The following is a 19,308-nucleotide window of genomic DNA, read 5'->3' as shown; positions in this document are numbered from 1 at the left end:
TGCCAGCCTGGAAACCGCGCAGCTAACTTTCTGTGGGACTGGGGGAGAGAAATTGCAGGCTGGGGAGAAACTGGAGTGCTTTGAGAGAAAATGAATCCACGAACCAAATTTTCTTCACTGCTTGACGTTTATTTGACAGATCTGTGTGGTTGTTAAATATTTCTTCTATAGCAATTGCTAATGGTATGTGTAATAGCTTGCAAATTTTGCGTCTGCTCTTTTATACAGGAATTCTTAAAAACTTCATCTTTAATTTCTCACAAATTTATGTGTGAATAAATCGTGATCTTTAACCATCACTGGATAGAAACCTAAAGTGTTTTTACACGAAAGATAAATGTTATTTAATGATTCTGAACAATATTTAAGTATTTTTAAGTCTTAAAAAGCATGAGCTCTTGGTTATATTCTCCTGGTTTTGATACCACCAGTAGGTCAGGGTCCAGGTCACTTCACAGTTGTTTGTAGTTATGTCACTTTTCCTAGACTGGGCTTTGCTGAGATGCCTCTTAGAGCAGGTGAGATTTGAGCGTGTACAGTGTGGAAAATGGGTAGTTTTGAAGACGGAATTTCTGCCTAACTACATAGTCTATATGCTTACACAGGGGAAAAAAAATAGATAAAACAGATCTAAAACCTGAAGTGTGTTAGTGTGAACTGTATTCTTTCCCCATAGCCTGATAATGCATTTTATGGAATCCTGCTTCCTTGGAGGCCTAGCCATTCCTACAGAGTTGATTTGCTTTTCTCCATAGGTACTGCATTCAAATTTGGCATAGACCGTCTTCCTTTAGAGTGACAAACTGGGAGATGATGCTGTACTAGGACTTATTGCTTGCACTGTTTTGGTTTGGAGTAAGATCTAGGCCTTTGAACTTGAAAGGACCCCAGTGGGTTTTCTTTTTTTTTTCTTTTTATGTTGATAGGGCCTTAGAAAACATTTAGCATGTAATTATCACTCTTTGCTCCAAGTGAGAGAGCTCATATGTTTTTTCTTTAATGTTATATCTTCTGTTGATATATTTATATAAAATAGAAGTCCCTTTCAGTCTTCATAATGTTTTCTCTTTTTTAAATTTTTTTTTTCTTCTTACCACAGCAGCAGCTTTTACACCTACTTTTTGATACAGGAAGCTTCAAAATGGGTGGTAATTAATATATGGAGAAAGCTGTAGCAGTGCTGTTAGGTAGTGACTATTCTGAAAAATCAAGTGACTCCTTGATCTGAGCTGCAAGTCAGAAATTTCGACTTCATAAATGTAATTTTACTAAAAGTGCAGTAGCTGTGTATCAGAACTTGTAATGCAGTGAAATCAGAATGATTCATAAATAGGGTTGAGGCACACACATATGTGCTGGAAATGCCAGTTCAGTTTTATCAGTAGCAGTGCTGCTTATTACTATTCTGTCAATGTTGATCAAGATCTAGATAGCTTAATAAATTCTCATACACATACTCATGGAAGTTAGGATCTTGGAACATCTCGTGTCTCTGTGATGTTTCTTTTCTCTCTCATTTTATAGGCTTTTTTGAGTCCGTGCTGCAGCCAGTGGTCAGTCAGGGTTTTTTTTCTGTCTCTATTCTGAATGATAGTTGTTTCTGAAAATCAGATTTTGCGATCGTATTTCTCTATTGAATGCTTTCAGTAATGGATTTGTGTTCTGCTTCTGAGGAGTAATCACTTAAAACCCAAGGCATTTATTGCTGCAGTCCCTGTGTGTTCAGGATACAGGACACTGTTGAATTTTGTAATCAAGTGTTTGATACGTTATGCTTAATAACCTGTGTAGATATATAAAGGCAGTGGTTTTTGGGAACCATCCTTCTCCTGAAGTATTGCTCTGCTCTTGAGTAGTCAAAAAAATGTGAGGAAGTAGTTTTTTCCAGTTTGGTTTGGTGCATTTTCTGTCATTTTGTTCTACAGTTCTTACTAGGTTTTCTGTGTAATTTGTTATCACGCTTATTCATGCAGCAGCTGTGAGAATGGCAAAACACCTCAAAGAAAAGAGGAGAAAGTAGCTGTAGAACCACAAATAATTGGAGGACTCCTGAGCACATCTACTCATCATCTGAAAATACTTCTTAGCTAGTGTTTTTGAAAATGTAGGTTAGTATTGCACCTTGATGGTAATTATTAGTCCTCTCTCGAATTAGCTGAAACAGTGTTGACTTCTTCACTCAGATGTCTGGGAGCTGGTGACCCTGACAAGAGTTCACAGAGGACAAGGTCATACTTAATTTTGTAGTTGTATTAGGATTCATCTTTTGAAATGGATACTAGGTTAAGCTTTTGTTTAGGATGAACTGAGGTAATTAAGGTTTTTCTAGTATGTTTATTAAGGAAGACCGGTGACTTGGAATTTTTTCCCCAAGCCATTTGTTGTCTGCAAACTGAATATGAGGAGTTTTATGGGAGAAAAATTCAGTATGGCCTGCAGTTTGAGAAACAACTCGGTAGGATATTTGGGATGTAAATAATTAATGGCTTTAGTATTTGAAAAAGAGGTGTCCAGCTTCTGCTGCAGTGGGTGTTAGGTATATTTTGTCAATTATCCACCTCTTTCAGGGTTGGAGACTTTGTGCTTTGTGAAGGAAGTTTGACACAGTTTCATAGATAAGTTAATCTTAGTAAATTCTTAGTATATTTCTTAATTTTATATTGGGCTAGGAAGTGGGTGTAACCATGACAAATAGCCTTTTCTTGGCTGTTATGAAACCTCACAGGAGCAGTTTAACTTGCTGCTCTGGGAAGGAGAAGGGGAGTCTTTCGCCTTACAGAAATGGCCTTCCATACATGAACTAACCTTCACAGACGAGATTTATGTCAAAGCTTTGACTTTGTTTTTACCTTGTACTAAGAAAATTCTTGTCAGCGAAACCATTTAAGTCCTAGTGTAGAGTAAGATGTAATTTTTGAAGTGGTTATTGACACAATGTTAATGCGGTCTTTTCTCTCCTCCTGAAGATGAGATCTAATGAATTTGGTTAAATAGAGGGTATTCTGAATATGAGGGTTTAGAAGTGTCATGTAGTAAGTTTTCTGGCAATGACATCTTTGAAACCAGTAACACACCTGAGAAAAGTTAATTTGAAGCTTCAGCGAGTCTGTATGTAGAGTCAGCTTTGGGGGAAGAAAGGATGATCTCGTTCTTTACATGGCTTTGTTTTCCCTTAATAATACATTCAGTGCCTGTCTCTGTTATTTGAATGTTACTTACTTTAGGCCGTGCCTGAACTGAAAATTTAAGTTGTGTACTTTGCATTGCCTGCATTGTTTGCACGCTCTGAATTTATGTGGAAAAAATAGCTAGCAAGAACATACCTTTTTAATCTGCACATCAATTTAAAGTACCGTGCAAGTGATCTGTGAATATGTGGCTGCTGCTCTGGCAAGCGCCACCCCCCTCGCATTTACTGATGAGCAAATCTGTTAAAAATCTCAAGCAGATGTTGCTGGAAGGAGCTGGCGTAGGGTGTGGTGTGGCTGTGCAGGGAGCCAGCAGGGATGTGGAGCTGGTGTCTTGGCCCCACACGTGTGCAGCAGCCACGCACAGGGAGGGAGGGAGAGCTCCTGAAAATGCAAGTGTTCATGTTAAAGCGATATTGCACGACCTGAACCCCCTCTGCTACGTCCCCAGGCGTGCTGGGAGAGTAACTGTCCTCTTGTGTAGAGGAAGGCAGCCTGAGCACAAACTTCTCTGCTGTTACTTACCTGGGATCTGCATTGCTGCCCCAAGTTGGGGAAAAGAAGGGATTGACAGATGTGTTCTTAAATAGAGAATCTGCAAGTTTTGTGCAGATAATACAGTACTTCTTTTATCTTAAGAGATTTGCTTTGGTATGCTTTAAACTCTTCATAATCTACTTAGCAAAAGTGCACGTAGCCCACCTCAAACAGGAATAGGTGGTTTAATTACTGGGAAGCCTTAACTGATGTATTGTTTGAATTCCCTGAGTTACAGCTGCTTGATAAACTTTAGTAACAGGCAAAGTGTTGAACTTGGTTTTAGGATTAATTTCTTGAAAGCGTATCTAAATTTAGATTGTGCTCTTTCAGAAGAGAAGAAGGGAACAGTATGACTGTCATGACATTATTATTATCATCAGACTCTTTCTTAGATGGAAACACTTTTTAAAATATAAAATGGTTTGGCTGCCTCGAAAGATTTGCACCACCACTATGGTAACATAGACTGTTACAAAATTCATACGTGCAGCAGTGCATTAGGATTTGATCTTACTTAGTATTGTTATTTAAGAACAATAATTTGGGAGGTTAAGCATCAGAATGTACAGTGTTATTTCATGTCTGGTTGAATGTGGAAGGTTACTTTTACATAGGCCAGCAGTCTAGGCCTTTTTGGACTTTGCCAGGGTCCTCTTCTAATTGCAATTGCGTGCTACACCCCAGATGCTGCTTTTTAGAGAGTACATATGTAATTGTCTGTGAATGTTCTTGCTGAAACTTTCCTGAGATGTTGTAAGTCACAGTAATTGCTCTGTTCTGGAGGCGGAGGTTTGTTTTCCCCGCCTCTTACGTTGCACTAACTGTAAGTTTCTGATCCCATAGGAAACTGACTTCAGTTGCTAAAATGATATAAAGATAGCCCTGGTAAAGTGAAGTAAATATAATTCAGTGCATTAAGAAGTTGAGCTGGTTTATCTCCTTGTTGAGTGCGCGTCAGAATATTTTGCAAAGTGCTGCAGGAGGGAGAGTTGGTAGTGAAGAACGGGAAAGAGGAAGCAGGGTTGAGTTCCTTCCATTTTGAAAGCAGCAAGTTTATTTTGGCTACTGTAATGTGAAACTGCGCTGTGAATGTGATCTGGGCTGAGAGTAGTTGTGACCTGTCACAAGGAATTTGGAAAAATAGTAATTGGGGCACAAATGTTGCTTTCTTTTTCCTTCTCAAATCGTATGTAAGGTTTGAGCATATTTGTTAGACCAATAATAAAGTAAGACTAATTGACTAAGATATTAGTAGCTGTATTTTAAGGCTGGCACTGCAAGTCAAAGCTGTCAGAGAACAACATTTTCAATTCTAAGAACAGTAAGTCAACAACATTTATGTGCTAAATATTTGTAAAAGTTAAAAACTATAAACAATGACATGCATTTGAGGTAATTTTTGGTATAGTATGTATTTATGAAATATTCTGATTGCCATGTAGGATGTTTGTCACATTTGTGATTCAATCAAAAAAATAAATGTGAAGGGTGTAACACTTTCGTTCTTCAACTATCTAAAGTAGATATCTGTTTAGTACACAATTATACTTACATGAAAAATGACTTGACACTTGAGGAAAAACAACCAAGGATGTACCTAAGCTTGGCAAACTGCAAGGTATTGTAGCTGCCTTTTCACATTCCTGGCACAGTTAATAATTTGTGACTTAAATAGGTGGTATTGTGTATTTGAATCTTATATGAAGAAGAGAAGGGGGTTCAAGGTATTTTGTTTTAGTGATTACACTAGCAGCAATCTAATTTGCAGTTACTTTTGCAAGATGCTTAGTGTCAAAGCTGCTGTTTTGTCTTTCTCCACATCAACAGCCATTTATGCAGGAAAAAAAAAACATATACAGAAAAACTACTTGTGCTTTTCAGTTGTACAGACTTTTTTTTAACCTTGAGTTCATTGAAGTCCACTAAGGATTTGGCTCTTGGCAACAACTCCCCATAGGAGACTGCAATAGTTGGCATCTGTGTGTGCCCCAGAGAAAACCTGAAGACAAGGCCTGGTTGCAGTAGTTAGAGGATTTTAAATTGGGAGGAACAATTTGGAGAAAAAAGATGTTGAAATAAATGCACAAATCTAATTTTCACAGTGCACATGTGTATTTTTTCCAGACCCTTAAGCTTGACAGTTTAAGTGAGGATGACACAGCATTAGGTATTCCATTACAGGAATAATTATCCAAACTTCAGATCTTATTTGCTCTTTCTGGCATAGAACTATTTTGACAATAAACTGTGTGCTCTATTTCTGAAAGTCTTTCTGTGCTTAAAAAATGCAGGTCACCAACATTGCTTTCTTTTCTCTTACCCTTCCCCTCTAGGGAAATTAGTATTTTGCTTCAATTTAAAGAATCTTTTTGTTTTATATAGGAGAGAACACATACTCACTGATACAAAGGTGTGAAGTGTGACAGCTCTAAACGGTTGAAACATACTGTAAACCTAAACAGAAAGGTTTAATGTGGGAACACTGGTTGTCTGCATTTAGGCATTTGCATCTAAAACTGCCAGTTTTAGATGGAGATGTAACCATTAAATTTGCTGTCTTTGAAAATTTTGTCTTCATCTCACAAGTCTCACTGCTACACCCAGCACTTGTCAGGGGAATTTCTCATGCTAAATATGCTTCACCCAGTCTTTCAGCAAATCCTAGCTGCTGCACTTTAAAGTGGAGTGTGTTTTACAGCAGCAATCCATGTTGATACAGTGAATATTTAAAATCCCAACTTGATTATTTTGTTGCAGTTCTAAAAATGATTTTCGGTGTAGCATCTTAGTTTGTCTAACTGGCTGGTTTTTGTAATCCCAAGCCAGTTGAGGTGATTTCTCAAATTGCTTTTATCTACAGTGGAGATGAAACATGTATTTTCTGTAATGTTGTTTTGGACAGCTTTTGATCATTAAACTGGTTACTGGTTTTATCAGAAAAGATACCCAAAGATATTTTGGTCTGTCTTTCTGAAGTAGTTTTTACATTATGGTGTTTATGAAAGAGTGCAGAATAAAAACGTTGAAAACATTTCCATGATGAGTGCTATTTTGGACATTAGCTGTGTTGGGATTTCTTGTTATCATTCTTGTTTTATTGCCAACCATGAGGTCTGCCAGTTTAATTTGTGGCAGCAGTAGTGTAATGCAGCAGATAAAGGTACCAAGGTTGCTGAAATTGTGTTCAGCCAAAAAAAGCCCCCAAAAAAATCCACATTTGAGAGAGTGTGTTTTTTGTTTGTCAGATGAGTCAGTTCAGAATATCTCGAATAGCTGAGGGTGATAATAGCCATGCAGCTGTAATTTGCCTATTCATTAGAAGATAGCCCAGAAAGAAACTGCTCTGTACCTGGGTCTTGCTGTTGTTACTTTCTGCAGCATGTTTGCCATCATCTCTAGTTAAGCTGGATGCTAATTTTATCTTTTTTCTATATGTGCTGTAATAGTTGATTACTTTAATTCAAACCTGTCATAAACCAGCATTTTAAATATTGGCGTACCATCTTTCATTGTGCTTCATTGTCTCTTATCCATTATGTTTCCTCAACCTCTCACCTTTTTCACCTTTGGCATGGATTATCTCTCTGTATAGGTAGGGAGTTCTGATACAGTGAAATGAATCTTGATTGGGATCTCTGGATTTTACTGAAAATTGTAATTTCACTCTGTACGTGTGAGCGTGAATCTGACATTGAGTCTGTATAAACAGATGTTTGTGTTACAGCATTTTTCCAAAAACTTAGCTGGAGAATAAGTATTTGCCTGTGGGAATAAAGTTGAATGTACACCTTACTCTGCTTTTGCTTGAAGCCATTGGAGTTTGTCACTTCCTTCAGTAAGGGTGGTACCATTTTAATTTCTTGTTCATTTTGCAAAATTAATTTTCTTAAGTGTGTCTCTGTATTTATTCTTTCATTTATTGTATTAAATTCTTGCTATTCTCTATCCAGCCTAAAAATGGTCAGAGCTGTATTTTTTCTCTCTAGTAAATATCAAGATATGCTCTTCTGAAGAGAATTTATGGCTTTTAATCCATTTCATATTTTTTTAGTGTGAGTTATTGTTGTCTGATCTTTAATAAAGATCTTTCTTAGGTTGTTGGAACTCTTTTCTTCGGCTTTGACCACAGTATGTTATTAACAGCAGTTTTTCTTCTCTCATTTTCCATTTTTTTAAGTCATTGTATACACAATTCACTGACTTTGGCAAAATGTGTCTGTCTCTAGAGCAGTAATTTAAAGGTACTTAGTTAAACTTTCAAATGAGATGGATCATAACATCTTGTCGTTGTGGGGCAGATTGGGTAGGCAGGAGGTAACCTGCCAAGGAGTGCCCTGTTCCTCATGGGAAGGCTGGGGACTAACGGGCTCTTTTGCTGGAATGGCCAAAGTTTGGTTTTTTTCTCTTGTGGTGCACAATCTGTATCTGGCAAGATTGTTACCAGAAAAAATATGGCCCTAGGAGGTACTCAGTGTGCTGCTTCCTGAGCTCTTCCAGGGGAACCAGGACGCTGGTTACACTGAGGGAAGCCCCTGGAGTTTCATGGCCGGGGTGCAGGCAGATGGAAAATAGAATTGTTTTGTTTTAGCAGTGCAAAAAAGTATTGGGATGAGCTGTGCACATCAGAAGCTGGAGTTTCTTATTTTGCCTGCACTGTGCATCAGACAAAGCGATTTGGCTGCTTGTTTTTCTGGTGTGGTGCTTGCTCTCTGCTCTTTATTCCAGGCCTCGGTCCATTCCTATCTAAATCAAAGATGCAGTGTCTGAGAGAAAGGTTATGAAGATGTGTTTTTAGTGGAAGACAGAGCAGTGTGAGGAGGAGGTCTGGTATTTAAAAGGCAGTTTTTAGCAAGTTTGCAAAAGTGACATGCAGATAACATTGTGATGTCAGAGTTTTTGTTGAATACTTCAAAGCTTGGAATTGGAGGAATTGGCAAGTAAAGGACTGGACATGCTAAGTGATCTTTCCCTGTTGCTAAAACTAATTCAGAATGAGAATAAGGTTGTTGGACTTTATAGCAAAGCAATTAGAATTCAGTTCTTGTTTGTGCTTTGTTTTTAATAAAATCACTTGTACAAAACATACAGTTGCTTTTCTCTAGTCAAGACAATTTAACAATGTGACAGTTCTTACTTTAAAAAGTATTTTTGTAGCATTTGAATGCTGTAATCAAAGGCCATTTTCCAACTATGCACAAAGTGATCACAGCTCCCAAAAGCTTAGAGCAAAGGAAAATGGTGAAGAGATGATTTGGGTTCCTGCAGTAGCCTCAGCTGGGTCCAGAATCTGGCTCTCCAGGCTTTAAGCTGGTATGCTGGTGAATTCACAGCCTCCCTGGTGGCTGGTAATGAACTCCTGAAGGAACATTAACAATCTTACCACAATGGGATACAAAAAGGTTCTGTGATTTTCAGTGACTGGATTTTTATTTTGATAGCATTTTTAATGGAATCACTATGGCAATGTTCTGACTGTAAAAATGGGATTTTTAGTTTTCTTTGCCTTAATGGTATCTTTTAATTTTCACTCATTCTAGTTAAACAAGTATACAGCTTCCTAGCTGTGTTTTGATAGCTAGCAATTTTTGTTGTTCAGTGTAATAACACTGCTCATGCTATTATCATGTGTGCATTTTTCAAGTATCCTTGAATTTATAACCATGTGGTTCTAAATTCCCATTATTCATGTTTTATTATCACAAGAGGATATACTTCCTAAAATGATGGATAGTTGAGTAGCTTACAGCCTTAATTGTTTTAAGATTCAGAACTCACCCTACTGAGTTGGTTGATCCAGTTGTTTAGCTGTGGTGTTCTGGCTAAAGACATGGCCTTCTGGTAAATGTTAAACAAAACAGCTGGAAGGACTGTGCAGTTGAACAGAATGTGGGACCACAAAATGATGATTTGATGCATTCTGTACCAGAGAGTAGATTTCTGTCTGGATTCGCAAACTATGCTTTTGGGAATCTACTGCCATAGAAGGACGTCAGATTGAGTCTGACTCATTCTCCTGTAGTGTATTTTCTTTTTTTACCCCCAGAAACAACACTAGGTGTTTAGGCAACTTGTAGCTATAGATCTACTTCACTACCAAATCCTCAAGGTAATGTGCTAAATAACTTGTAGGCATGATGTTAACTCCTCTGTGGCAGTCCTGTCAGGATCATACCATTTGTGATTTCTTCTTGTTTGTATTCAGATTGTGAACTACAACTTCTTTTGCTTTTTCTTTTCAGAAAAGGGGACTGTTTCATAGCTGTTTCATAGCTTATGGGTGTTTGCTTATTCAAAAAGCATGATTGGCTTTGTATTCCCCTTGAGCTAGGCTATGACCATCCTCTGCACTGTGGTGTGGGGTTATGGTTTTTTATTCAGAGGGGGGTGTTTTCAGTGTCACTTAAATCTGAAGAAAGGGTGTAAGTAGATTCTGAACTAGAGGAACCAGTTGCCCAGTTTAAGAATTCATTGCTAGTTAGAGGCCTTTCACAAATTCTATAGGTGTCTGCCCCCGGTCTTGCTGTTTCTGCTAAAGAAGCAGAGTACTTCCAGCTGGATATTTAAGTACCCATGAATTTTTTTACTGAATGTGTAACTCTCTGACACTTTCCTGATTCACTGGTGTAACTTTTTTCCTGTGTCACTGACCATAGAGGGATTCTGTACAGCAAAACATGAGCTCCTAGCTTTTCAATGGCAAATCCCCTTCTTTTCCTGCTGGGCCTTCAAGTCAAATATAAGGAGATCACATCTTGGAAGCATTAAGTTCTCAATATCAATTGCAGAATGGCTGAGGTTGAAGGGACCTCTGGATATCATCTGGTCCCATTCCCAGGCGAGGCCATCTACAGCTGGTTGCCCAGGACTGTGTTTAGATGGCTTTTCAATAACTCTCAAGGTTGAGACTCTACAACTTCCCTGAGCACCCTGAGTAACTGATCACCCTCACAGCAATGAAAGTGTTTCCTGCTGTTCAGACAGAACCTCCTGTGTTTTGGTGTGTGTCTGCTGCCTCTGGTCCTGTCACTGGGTACCACTGGAAAGAGCTGGCTCTGTTGTCTTTACTACCCTTGCTTTAGGTGTTCATATATGTTGATAAGATCCCCTACAGAGCTTTCTCTTCCCTATGCTGAAGTCCCAACTCTCTCAGCCTTTCCTCTTGTGAGAGATGCTCTAGTCCCTTAATAATTTTTGTGTCCCTTTGTTAGACTCTGTCCAGTATGCTCACGTCTCTCTTGTAGTGGGGAGCCCAGAAATCCAGATGTGGCCTCATGAGTGCTGAATAAAGAGAAGGATTATCTGCCTCAGCATGCTGGCAATAGTTGCTCTATTGCAGCCAGAATGCTGTTTTCCTTCTTTGCTGCAAGGCATGTTGGCTCCTGTTCAACCTGGTGGCCACCAGGACTTCAAAGTCCTTTTCTGCCTTGCTGTTCTCCAGCTGGACAGTCTCTGGCATGTGGTTGTTCCTGCCGAGGTGCAGGGATTTGTGCCTTGCCTCGCCTTGGTTGTCAGGAGGTTGTTGTGCTCTGGATGGCAGCGATGTCCTGCATATCCACCAGTCCTTGCAGCTGGGTGTTAGCAGCAAACTTGCTGAGGGTACCCACTGCCCCATCATCTGGATTGTTAATGAAGGTGTTGAGCAGGACTGGACCCAGTACTGACCGTGGGGCACACAGCTTGTCACTGGCCTCCAGCCAGACCTTGTGACACTAATCACCACCCTCTGGACCTAGATGTTCAGATAGTTTTTGGTTCACCTGTCTGCTCATCCAGCCTGAACATCAACAGCTTCTCTGTGAGGATTTTGTGGAACACAGCACTGTAAGCCTTGCTAGGCAATATACACTGCTCTTCCCTTGTTCTTCTCTACAGTGATAAGAAATCTGCCTTCTTTTCTTAAAACTGGAACTAAAACACGTGTTCTATTTTTGCTAATTTTTCTTGTCATGCTTTAAGATTTTTGTGGGCTTATACCCAACTTAGGTCACTGTCTATATCAGTGTTGTTATTAAATAGTAATGGTCTACTGTTAGAGAATTTTCATTCTACAATCATTGTATTACCTGAAGACTTTTCTGTGACAGCTGTTTTCAGGACATTAATTTGTTTGGTCTTTGCCATATTAACATTCTGCTGCAGATTACGGGTTCAGCACAATGTGTTACCATTGTTCCTGAGAGAACTATGAAGTGATCAGAACTACCTTTATCAACCAAACTGTCAATCCTGCAAAATAGGAAATAAAGTTTGGGATCCATGTTCTGTAAACCTGTGTTGGCTGATACTATGAAATACAAGAACAGCTGTTCAAGTCAGACAAGAAGTCCATCTTATTTTCCTCCTATTTTCTGCTAACAGAGACCAGTGCTAGATTAGCAGGAGAACAGTGTTAGAATAGGGCAAACATACAGTGATGCTTTTTCAACTTCTAAGAATTTGCAGGTTGGGGATTTCCTGAGCAGTAGGTGTTGGTTTAGTATATAATAACCAAATAATTTATAATTCTTGAAATATGGAGAGGACACTGTTCCTCTGAGTACTAAGTGAGTAGAGCAGTGGGTTTCTTTGTCATCTAGTTCATTTCAGTGATCTGTGTATTACAGTCTAGACACATTATCCTACTACCCTGATGAGCAGTATGGGTTACCTTGGAGCCTGTCATTTTGTATTTGTGCTTGGGATTTCTTTTTTTTCTTACGTGCATTACTTTATTTTCTACAGATAATCTTATTGCCTATTTTTTTGTCATACTTTAGCATTTGATTTTTTTGATTCTTCCCCCTTTCTACCCAGAATGACTTAAAGCACACTCTAAATCTTCATTTATTCCAATAGTAGAAAGGTGTAGCTGTGGAAGGCTGCCTCCTTGGAAGCTGCTCTCTAATGTTTGAGATGGCAGTCAGGGTCAGGATCCTTTTGTATGCTGTACTGTGGCACGGAAGATAGCTGGGTGTGACTTTGCATCAATGACAGTATCTAGTGTCAGAGTTATCCTGGGATTAGGGAACGAATGTATTTGCTTAAGCTTTCCTGGTGTCCATTTTCTGCATTTTTGAGACTGTTTTTGTGACAGGCAGGATCTCATTTCCATGTGATCCAAGACAGGCAGGTGAGAGGTCTTTGATCTGGAGGCTGTGCAGCTCTGCTGGGCCAGGCCCTGTAACCTGGCCCCAGCGGTGCTTCCTTGGGTCTGGCTCGCTGTGCTCAGAGCACATCAGGATCTCAGCTGAGGGTCTGGGATGAAGGCTGTATTTACCTTTTAAGTGTTGATAGGTGTGTAATACTGTTCTCCAGTGCTTAAATGGATTGTGTCGTATGAGTGTGTCCCCTTGGCTATCTGCTTGGTTTTTTTATTAGTATTACTATTAGCCTTCCCTTGGAAAAGCATTGTAGTGGTACTTGGATACTTCTGTCTGCTCTGGTGTGGAAGGCTCATGTTTGTTGGCATATAGACTTCATTGACACATTAAGTTGTTTTGAAGAGAATTGATCACTTAGAAAAAGTCCAGCAGGCCTGAAGTAGCTTTATTTCTTATTTCCGTACTTGAAGATGTTCATCATACCAAGCTGGTTTTGGGGGTTTTAGGGTTTTGGGGTGTGGTTTTTTTTTTTTTTTTGTATGCCTGTGTGGTTTTTTGTTTGGTTGGTTTATGTTTTGTTTATTTGGTTGGTTTTTTTAAAAAGTACCTTTTCTTCCTCTGCAACTCTTACCTTCGGTATTTTGAAATTGAGTTTCTCTGTAACTCTTTTGCATTTTTGAGCCTAATTTGCTTTTATAAAGCAAGATATGGTGGAAGGATGGTTCCTGAGATAAACTTGTCTGGAAATAGAAATCTACTTTGAGAAAAGTAATGTCTTGTGATGAGTAAAAGTGTTGTGTCAGAAATCTGAGCTGTGGTAGTCCTGACCTAGAGCGTTTTTAGTTGCTTAGTGTGAGCACAGATCTCTTCTATTCTGATCGGTTTCTAGAGGCTAGAAATTGGAGCTTCAAAACTTGAAATTAAAGAAATCCCCCCTTGGCTTGGACAAACTGAATTTATTTTCCTCACAACTGTTTTTGGATAATATCTAAAGACTGTATGTCTTGATAGGAGCTATCATCACTAAACTTTTTGTCTAAGAGTGTTGCTAAGCTAGTGTATTTCTTCAAAAATGTTTGTGATGAAAATACTTATTGCTTCTAATTTTGTCCTTTGAAGTAGTTTAATTGCCTTTAATGAGACCTTTTTGAAGTGTAGTCTGTCAAGGCATTTATACTGGAGATTTAATTTACCTCAGAAAAGTCTTATTGAAAATGTTGACCTTGATGTGAGAATTGACTAAATCATCTCTACCTTTACCTTTTCCTCCAGAGCACCATGAGTTGAAATTACTGCTCTGTATAATTAAAATTAACCTGATCTTAAATAAGCTTTTCCCTTCACAGGGTCAGTGGTACAATACCCTGCAACTGTGCAGGTAGAAAGGCTTAGATTGCTGCAGGAAATTATTTCAAGTTTTTATTTTCACAGAGAGACTCTCCATACAAAATATACAAACACATCTTTCTGCTTTGTTCTTGTTCTCCTGCTGGTTTGGTTCCACGATTGGTGTTCATGTGAATGCTGGTGCCAGCGCAAGAAAGGGGAGGAGTGAGGGTGGAACCAGCCGCCCAGCAGGGAGCAGCTCCACTGGTGTTCTGCATCAGATTCAAGTCCTCATGGATTTACAGGAGCTTATGAGCAGTACTTGTTAATTTTGCTGTTACAGCAGTTGCATATGAGATGACTGAGGCGTGAGATAGTTTTTACTTTAATTTTTCTTTCTATAGAGGAGTTTAGTACTTTCAGCATTGTTGCTTACAGCTTTCTCTGTTCCCTCCTGTCAAAGATTGACAGCAGCTTCTTTTCAGCAGTATTAGATCTCTTTTGGCCTGTGCTTCTTGCAGATAGACCTACTCTCTTGAGATTGATGTTACTCATGGATTCATTGCCTCTGCAAGTTTTAGCTTTCTGAGCACATTCCTTTACTATTACTTCATTTTTTACAGATATAAAAGGAGTATGATGATTTTTTTCAAATTTTAATGTCAATTTCTTTGGTAGTGGTCTGGTCTTGTGACCAAGGCTCAGATAAGGAAGCTTTAAATGTTGCTCATAGACTAGTCTAGTAACCATCTCCAATGAAGTGCTACTTTCTTGGCCATCAGCTTTTCTTAAAGGCAGTGCAATGAATTTAAAAGTAGGTTTTCCTATTCTGTAATTATTATTCATGCTTGCCAGGAGAGAAATGTTAATGGGAAACTGTTCAGGATTCCTGTGGGAAATTGTTACGTGATAAACTCAAGACATGGAAGTTCAGGGATGTGCTTGTCAGATATTATGCAGCAATCCCTGCTTGCTGTATAAAACCATATGATGAGGTGTGGAGTGTACGCTGTTCAGTTTGGGGTTCATTCCATAGTCTCCCACAGTAGTTCACTCTTGTGGGGTACCTTTTGCACAGATTGCATGGGAAGTTTGTGTTTTCTCTTGCTTTTGTGGGTTGTCTTCACAGAAACCTTATCTGCGTATGTACTCTTGGCCCGTGTGAAGTAGTTGTGGCTGGAAATTGGGAGTGTGAAATCGCCTACTTACAAATTGGCAGCTTGGCTGGGATAGCAAAAGGCAATTCTAAACACATTCAATTCCATCCTTCTGTCTTCTTTTCACTTCTCCTTTCTTCTTGGTCTTGGAAGTTACTTTTGTCAGTATAAAATACCTTGTTTCTCAAACAGATTTAGAGATTTTTTCATTATTTTTTCCCTTAGGACAAGTACTTTAGAGTTAAACACTATTGATAATGTTAAGATTTCACTGTTTGAACCTCTAGTCTGTTTTCTTTCTCGTGCTCAGGGTTTGCAAGTAGCTGAAGTCTGATGTCCATATTCTGTGTGTAGAAACTGAAATGAAGCAAGTAAAAATGAAGGATTTAAAGACATGGATTCAAGCAGAGGAAAACAGTGCTTGAATCCATGTCTTTAAGTTTAGAAACGTGTTCCTGATTTATGCTAGGATGAGCATGGTACCAAAGCTGAGATTTTTTATCTTAGTTAAGAAGATCTTACACAATCTTCACACAATTAGTCTTGGTTTTATATCTTGATAAAATTCATGTACTCTGACTATAATTGGAAGCTCTTTGGGGGGCTTTTTCAGATTGCTTGTCTCCTTTGGGAAGAAAGGAACCCAAGCTTTAATTGACATGCTCACCTGATAGTACTCCAGTGTCTTTGCTGCCCGTAGAGGAACTTTCCTCAGTGGATTGGAAGTTACCTTAGAAATCACTCTGTTGCTTTCCACTTTTGGAGGCAGTATCCTCAGGATAAGCAGGAGTGGTATATGGATTGGCCTTTTCTTCTGCTCTGTTATTTTGAGCTTTTGGAAACATTACCTTTACTAAAGGTAAATAATGTTCTACATGACCCTATAAAAAGTGATGTTTCTCTGGATTGCTTCTTCTGTTTGTCAGAAATTGGTTTTGTCCCTTTTGCTGTTGGCTTTTGTCCATCTATTTCCTTGTGTTTTCTGTTTTGGGGAATTTACTGTCATATTTTTGGCGATCACATGCCACATACTTGGATTTCCTTGAAGATTATAATCCTTTCTCCTCTGGGATACTGTATTCAAGCTTACACAAGGAAATGCAAGTATATCTACAGTTCATGGTCATTGCTTTGTATGTTTATTTCATGCATGAAATTGTAAATGGTTGTAACAAGGCAAGAGTAGTGTTTTTTGATAGTGACTTGCAAAACACACAGAAATGCAAGCAAACGTTGGTTGTGGCAAGGGTTAAACTCCAAAGTAAAACAGACTCCCAGCACCAAGTAGCATTTATATTAAACTTCAATAAATGTGGTGGTAAGTTGTTCCCATAACATCATAAATATGCTATGTGAGTGGATGTTATGGACTGTGGACTGTGTAATCAAATAACAGCTTTATTTCTTTCTGTTTCAGGTTAAGGGAAGTTTCAGAGAAGCTGAACAAATATAATTTAAACAGGTAAGGCATATCATATGCTGCTGTAAATAATTTAGGAAAGTAGAATTTTTCTAACAGCAACAAGAAGCAGAAGATTGTACAGTTGATGATGGACCCTTAGAAATCCTCAGTGCTACTGATACTGAAGTCCAGACATGCTTCAGATAACACAGTTAAGATAACACAGGAAGAAAATGAGGGGTTCTCAGTTATAATAAATTATATTATTAAAATCTTCATTACAGAATGACTTCTTAATATGAGGTATAAACCCTGTTGTTTATTGCTGATCAGATTAAGTGAAAACTGTCACCTTTTAAGATCTTTTCCCCGGATTTTATGTGCTGTATCCTTCAATGAATGCATGTTTAGTAATTTTTGGAAGTTTTTCGTATTGGTAACCACCACTGCACATTTTTCCTTTCATGTACAGCTTGACTGTTTTTTTTTTTCTCCCAGACATCAAAAGTTCTAAAATACTATAAATTCTCACTTTTTATTTTCAGCCACCCGCCTTTGAATGTATTGGAACAGGCCACTATTAAACAGTGTGTGGTGGGACCAAATCATGCTGCATTTCTTCTGGAGGTAACTTCCTGAAATCTCAGATAACAAATTTGGAACCATACAGTTAAATTTAGTTATTCTAACATTAAATTGATTAGTACTCTTCAATAACTGAAGACTTGTGTTTTATTTTTTTTTTGTAAACTTGACTTACATTTCAGTTTTGAACACTTGCTTTTCTTGTTCTAAATACAGGATGGTAGAGTCTGCAGGATTGGTTTTTCAGTTCAACCAGACAGATTGGAATTGGGTAAACCTGAGAATAGTGATGGGTAAGGAATGCTTTTCTTCTAAGATATTTTTTGAACTTGATAAGCAGCTCGGCTGCTTGTCTGGTTGTGTTTTTATTTGTTTGTTTTCAAGCTAGATTTTGAAATGGATACTTTAAGTAGAGACACAATGGTTATGGTGATGCAGCCAAACAGCCTAGCTTGACAAACTGGTGTAGGAAGAAATAGTATATGTGATTCTGAAAGAAGTGAGACAGGCTCTCTTTAACTTGAAGAAACAAACTACTCCAAAAATAATCCTTAAGAAAGAAGCTGTATTAAACTGTTAAGCTTCATGTAGAATCCACTCTGAAAGTGGTTCCATCTGGCAAGGCTCACTTTCTAGGTCTGTGGTCCTTGGTCCAGGTAAGTCCCCCTTAATAGGACTAATTAATGGTTCACATTTGAATTTAAACCACTTAATATTGAAGTAGCATACTCAGGCTCAGGTTTATAGCTAGAACACCTGCTGATTACAATTGGTACATATACACTAATGGAAAACTTAGCACAGTGGCTAACTCCAATCACTAATTAGCATAATATGTATTTGCATCTGTGCTGTTATGGATTGCTGTTGTACGTAAGGTCTGTTAGGCATGCTTTCCAATTTCTTTTTCCAGTGTACTTCTTGATATACAGTTAGATTAGTTTGGAATATTCCCCAAGGGTGTTGCTTAAGCTGGTATGTTACCAGACTAAGTCCCTGAGAATTTCAACCTGGGATTCCAGGTTTTGTTCTTAACCCATTTGGGATTGTTTTGTGACTGATTTACCATCTTTTACTTTCAGTTCAAAGTTGAGCAGTGGCTCAGGGGCAGGAAGGACATCCAGGCCAGGCAGGACTAGTGACTCCCCATGGTTTCTGTCTGGTTCTGAAACTCTGGGCAGACTGGCAGGCAACACCCTTGGGTAAGTTTTGATAGGATTGAGGCTGCAATCTGTTTGTTCCATATTTGAGTATATGTGTATACACATATATAAATTGTATGCAGTATGTCTAAGGGAACGTATAATCACAGCAGTTGTGTAGGTAGGGTATAACAAAAAAACAACTTGATTGACTTGGTTAAAATAACAGACATTTAAGTGACCCTTCAGCACATAGGATACAGAGAGTTCTTCATATATGTGTGAAGGTAACTTGGTTTAGGCTATGTTGTCTTCTTCTGAATTTTTTTTTAGTTCCTTGACTTTTGAAAAACAGTCTTTTAGAGGGACACTATCAATTTAAACCATGATAGGCTAGGAGCATACAGTGAAATGAGTATATTTATGCAGGAAGAACCTTCATTATGTGCTCCATTGTTTTGTGCCTTCCACTTCCTTGCCCCAAGTCATAAGTGGTGTATTGATAGCCAGGGTCCTATACATAGGAATAAAAAAGGAACATTTGGAAAAGGTTGTTTCTCAGAACCTTTAAAATTGTACTGTATGCAAGTACTGTATAGATCCAGATTTCTTGTCATTATCTTTAAAATTGATGGTGTCCCTTTTTATAGAAAGGTAATTTACATTCTGTAATGACAGTGAGCTCCTTGTTATATGTTTTTGTAAGACATGTCTAACTATGCTGCTTCCTAATGTTACTGGCTACAGTAATGAGAACTGTGGTTTCTGCATGTGAATGATTTGTTAGGAGAAGGGAGCTACATATTTTCCATGAATTTCCAGAAAATTTGTTGGTTTTTTTATTACCAAATAAACTAATTTCATTTGGGCCTTAGGTGCATGAAGAAT

General features: G+C 38.4%; 1 protein-coding gene across 1 annotated transcript in view; it reads left to right on the top strand.

Annotated features, from left to right (window-relative positions):
• The window catches only part of UBR5 (ubiquitin protein ligase E3 component n-recognin 5), an 87,440-nt gene that overhangs the window by 1,134 nt on the left and 66,998 nt on the right, over window positions 1-19,308 (top strand). Inside the window, exons 2-5 of the mRNA XM_041412549.1 lie at window positions 16,709-16,753; window positions 17,239-17,320; window positions 17,495-17,571; window positions 18,361-18,480. Of these exons, the coding sequence (XP_041268483.1) occupies window positions 16,709-16,753; window positions 17,239-17,320; window positions 17,495-17,571; window positions 18,361-18,480 (324 nt within the window). The remainder of the gene's footprint in view (window positions 1-16,708; window positions 16,754-17,238; window positions 17,321-17,494; window positions 17,572-18,360; window positions 18,481-19,308) is intronic.

Source organism: Onychostruthus taczanowskii, unplaced genomic scaffold (genome assembly GCF_017590055.1).
Source record: "Onychostruthus taczanowskii isolate IOZ18803 unplaced genomic scaffold, ASM1759005v1 scaffold4, whole genome shotgun sequence".
In the NCBI taxonomy this organism is placed as follows: domain Eukaryota; kingdom Metazoa; phylum Chordata; class Aves; order Passeriformes; family Passeridae; genus Onychostruthus; species Onychostruthus taczanowskii.
Note: the sequence above shows the minus strand (reverse complement) of the source record. Positions and strands in the feature narration are given on the sequence as shown.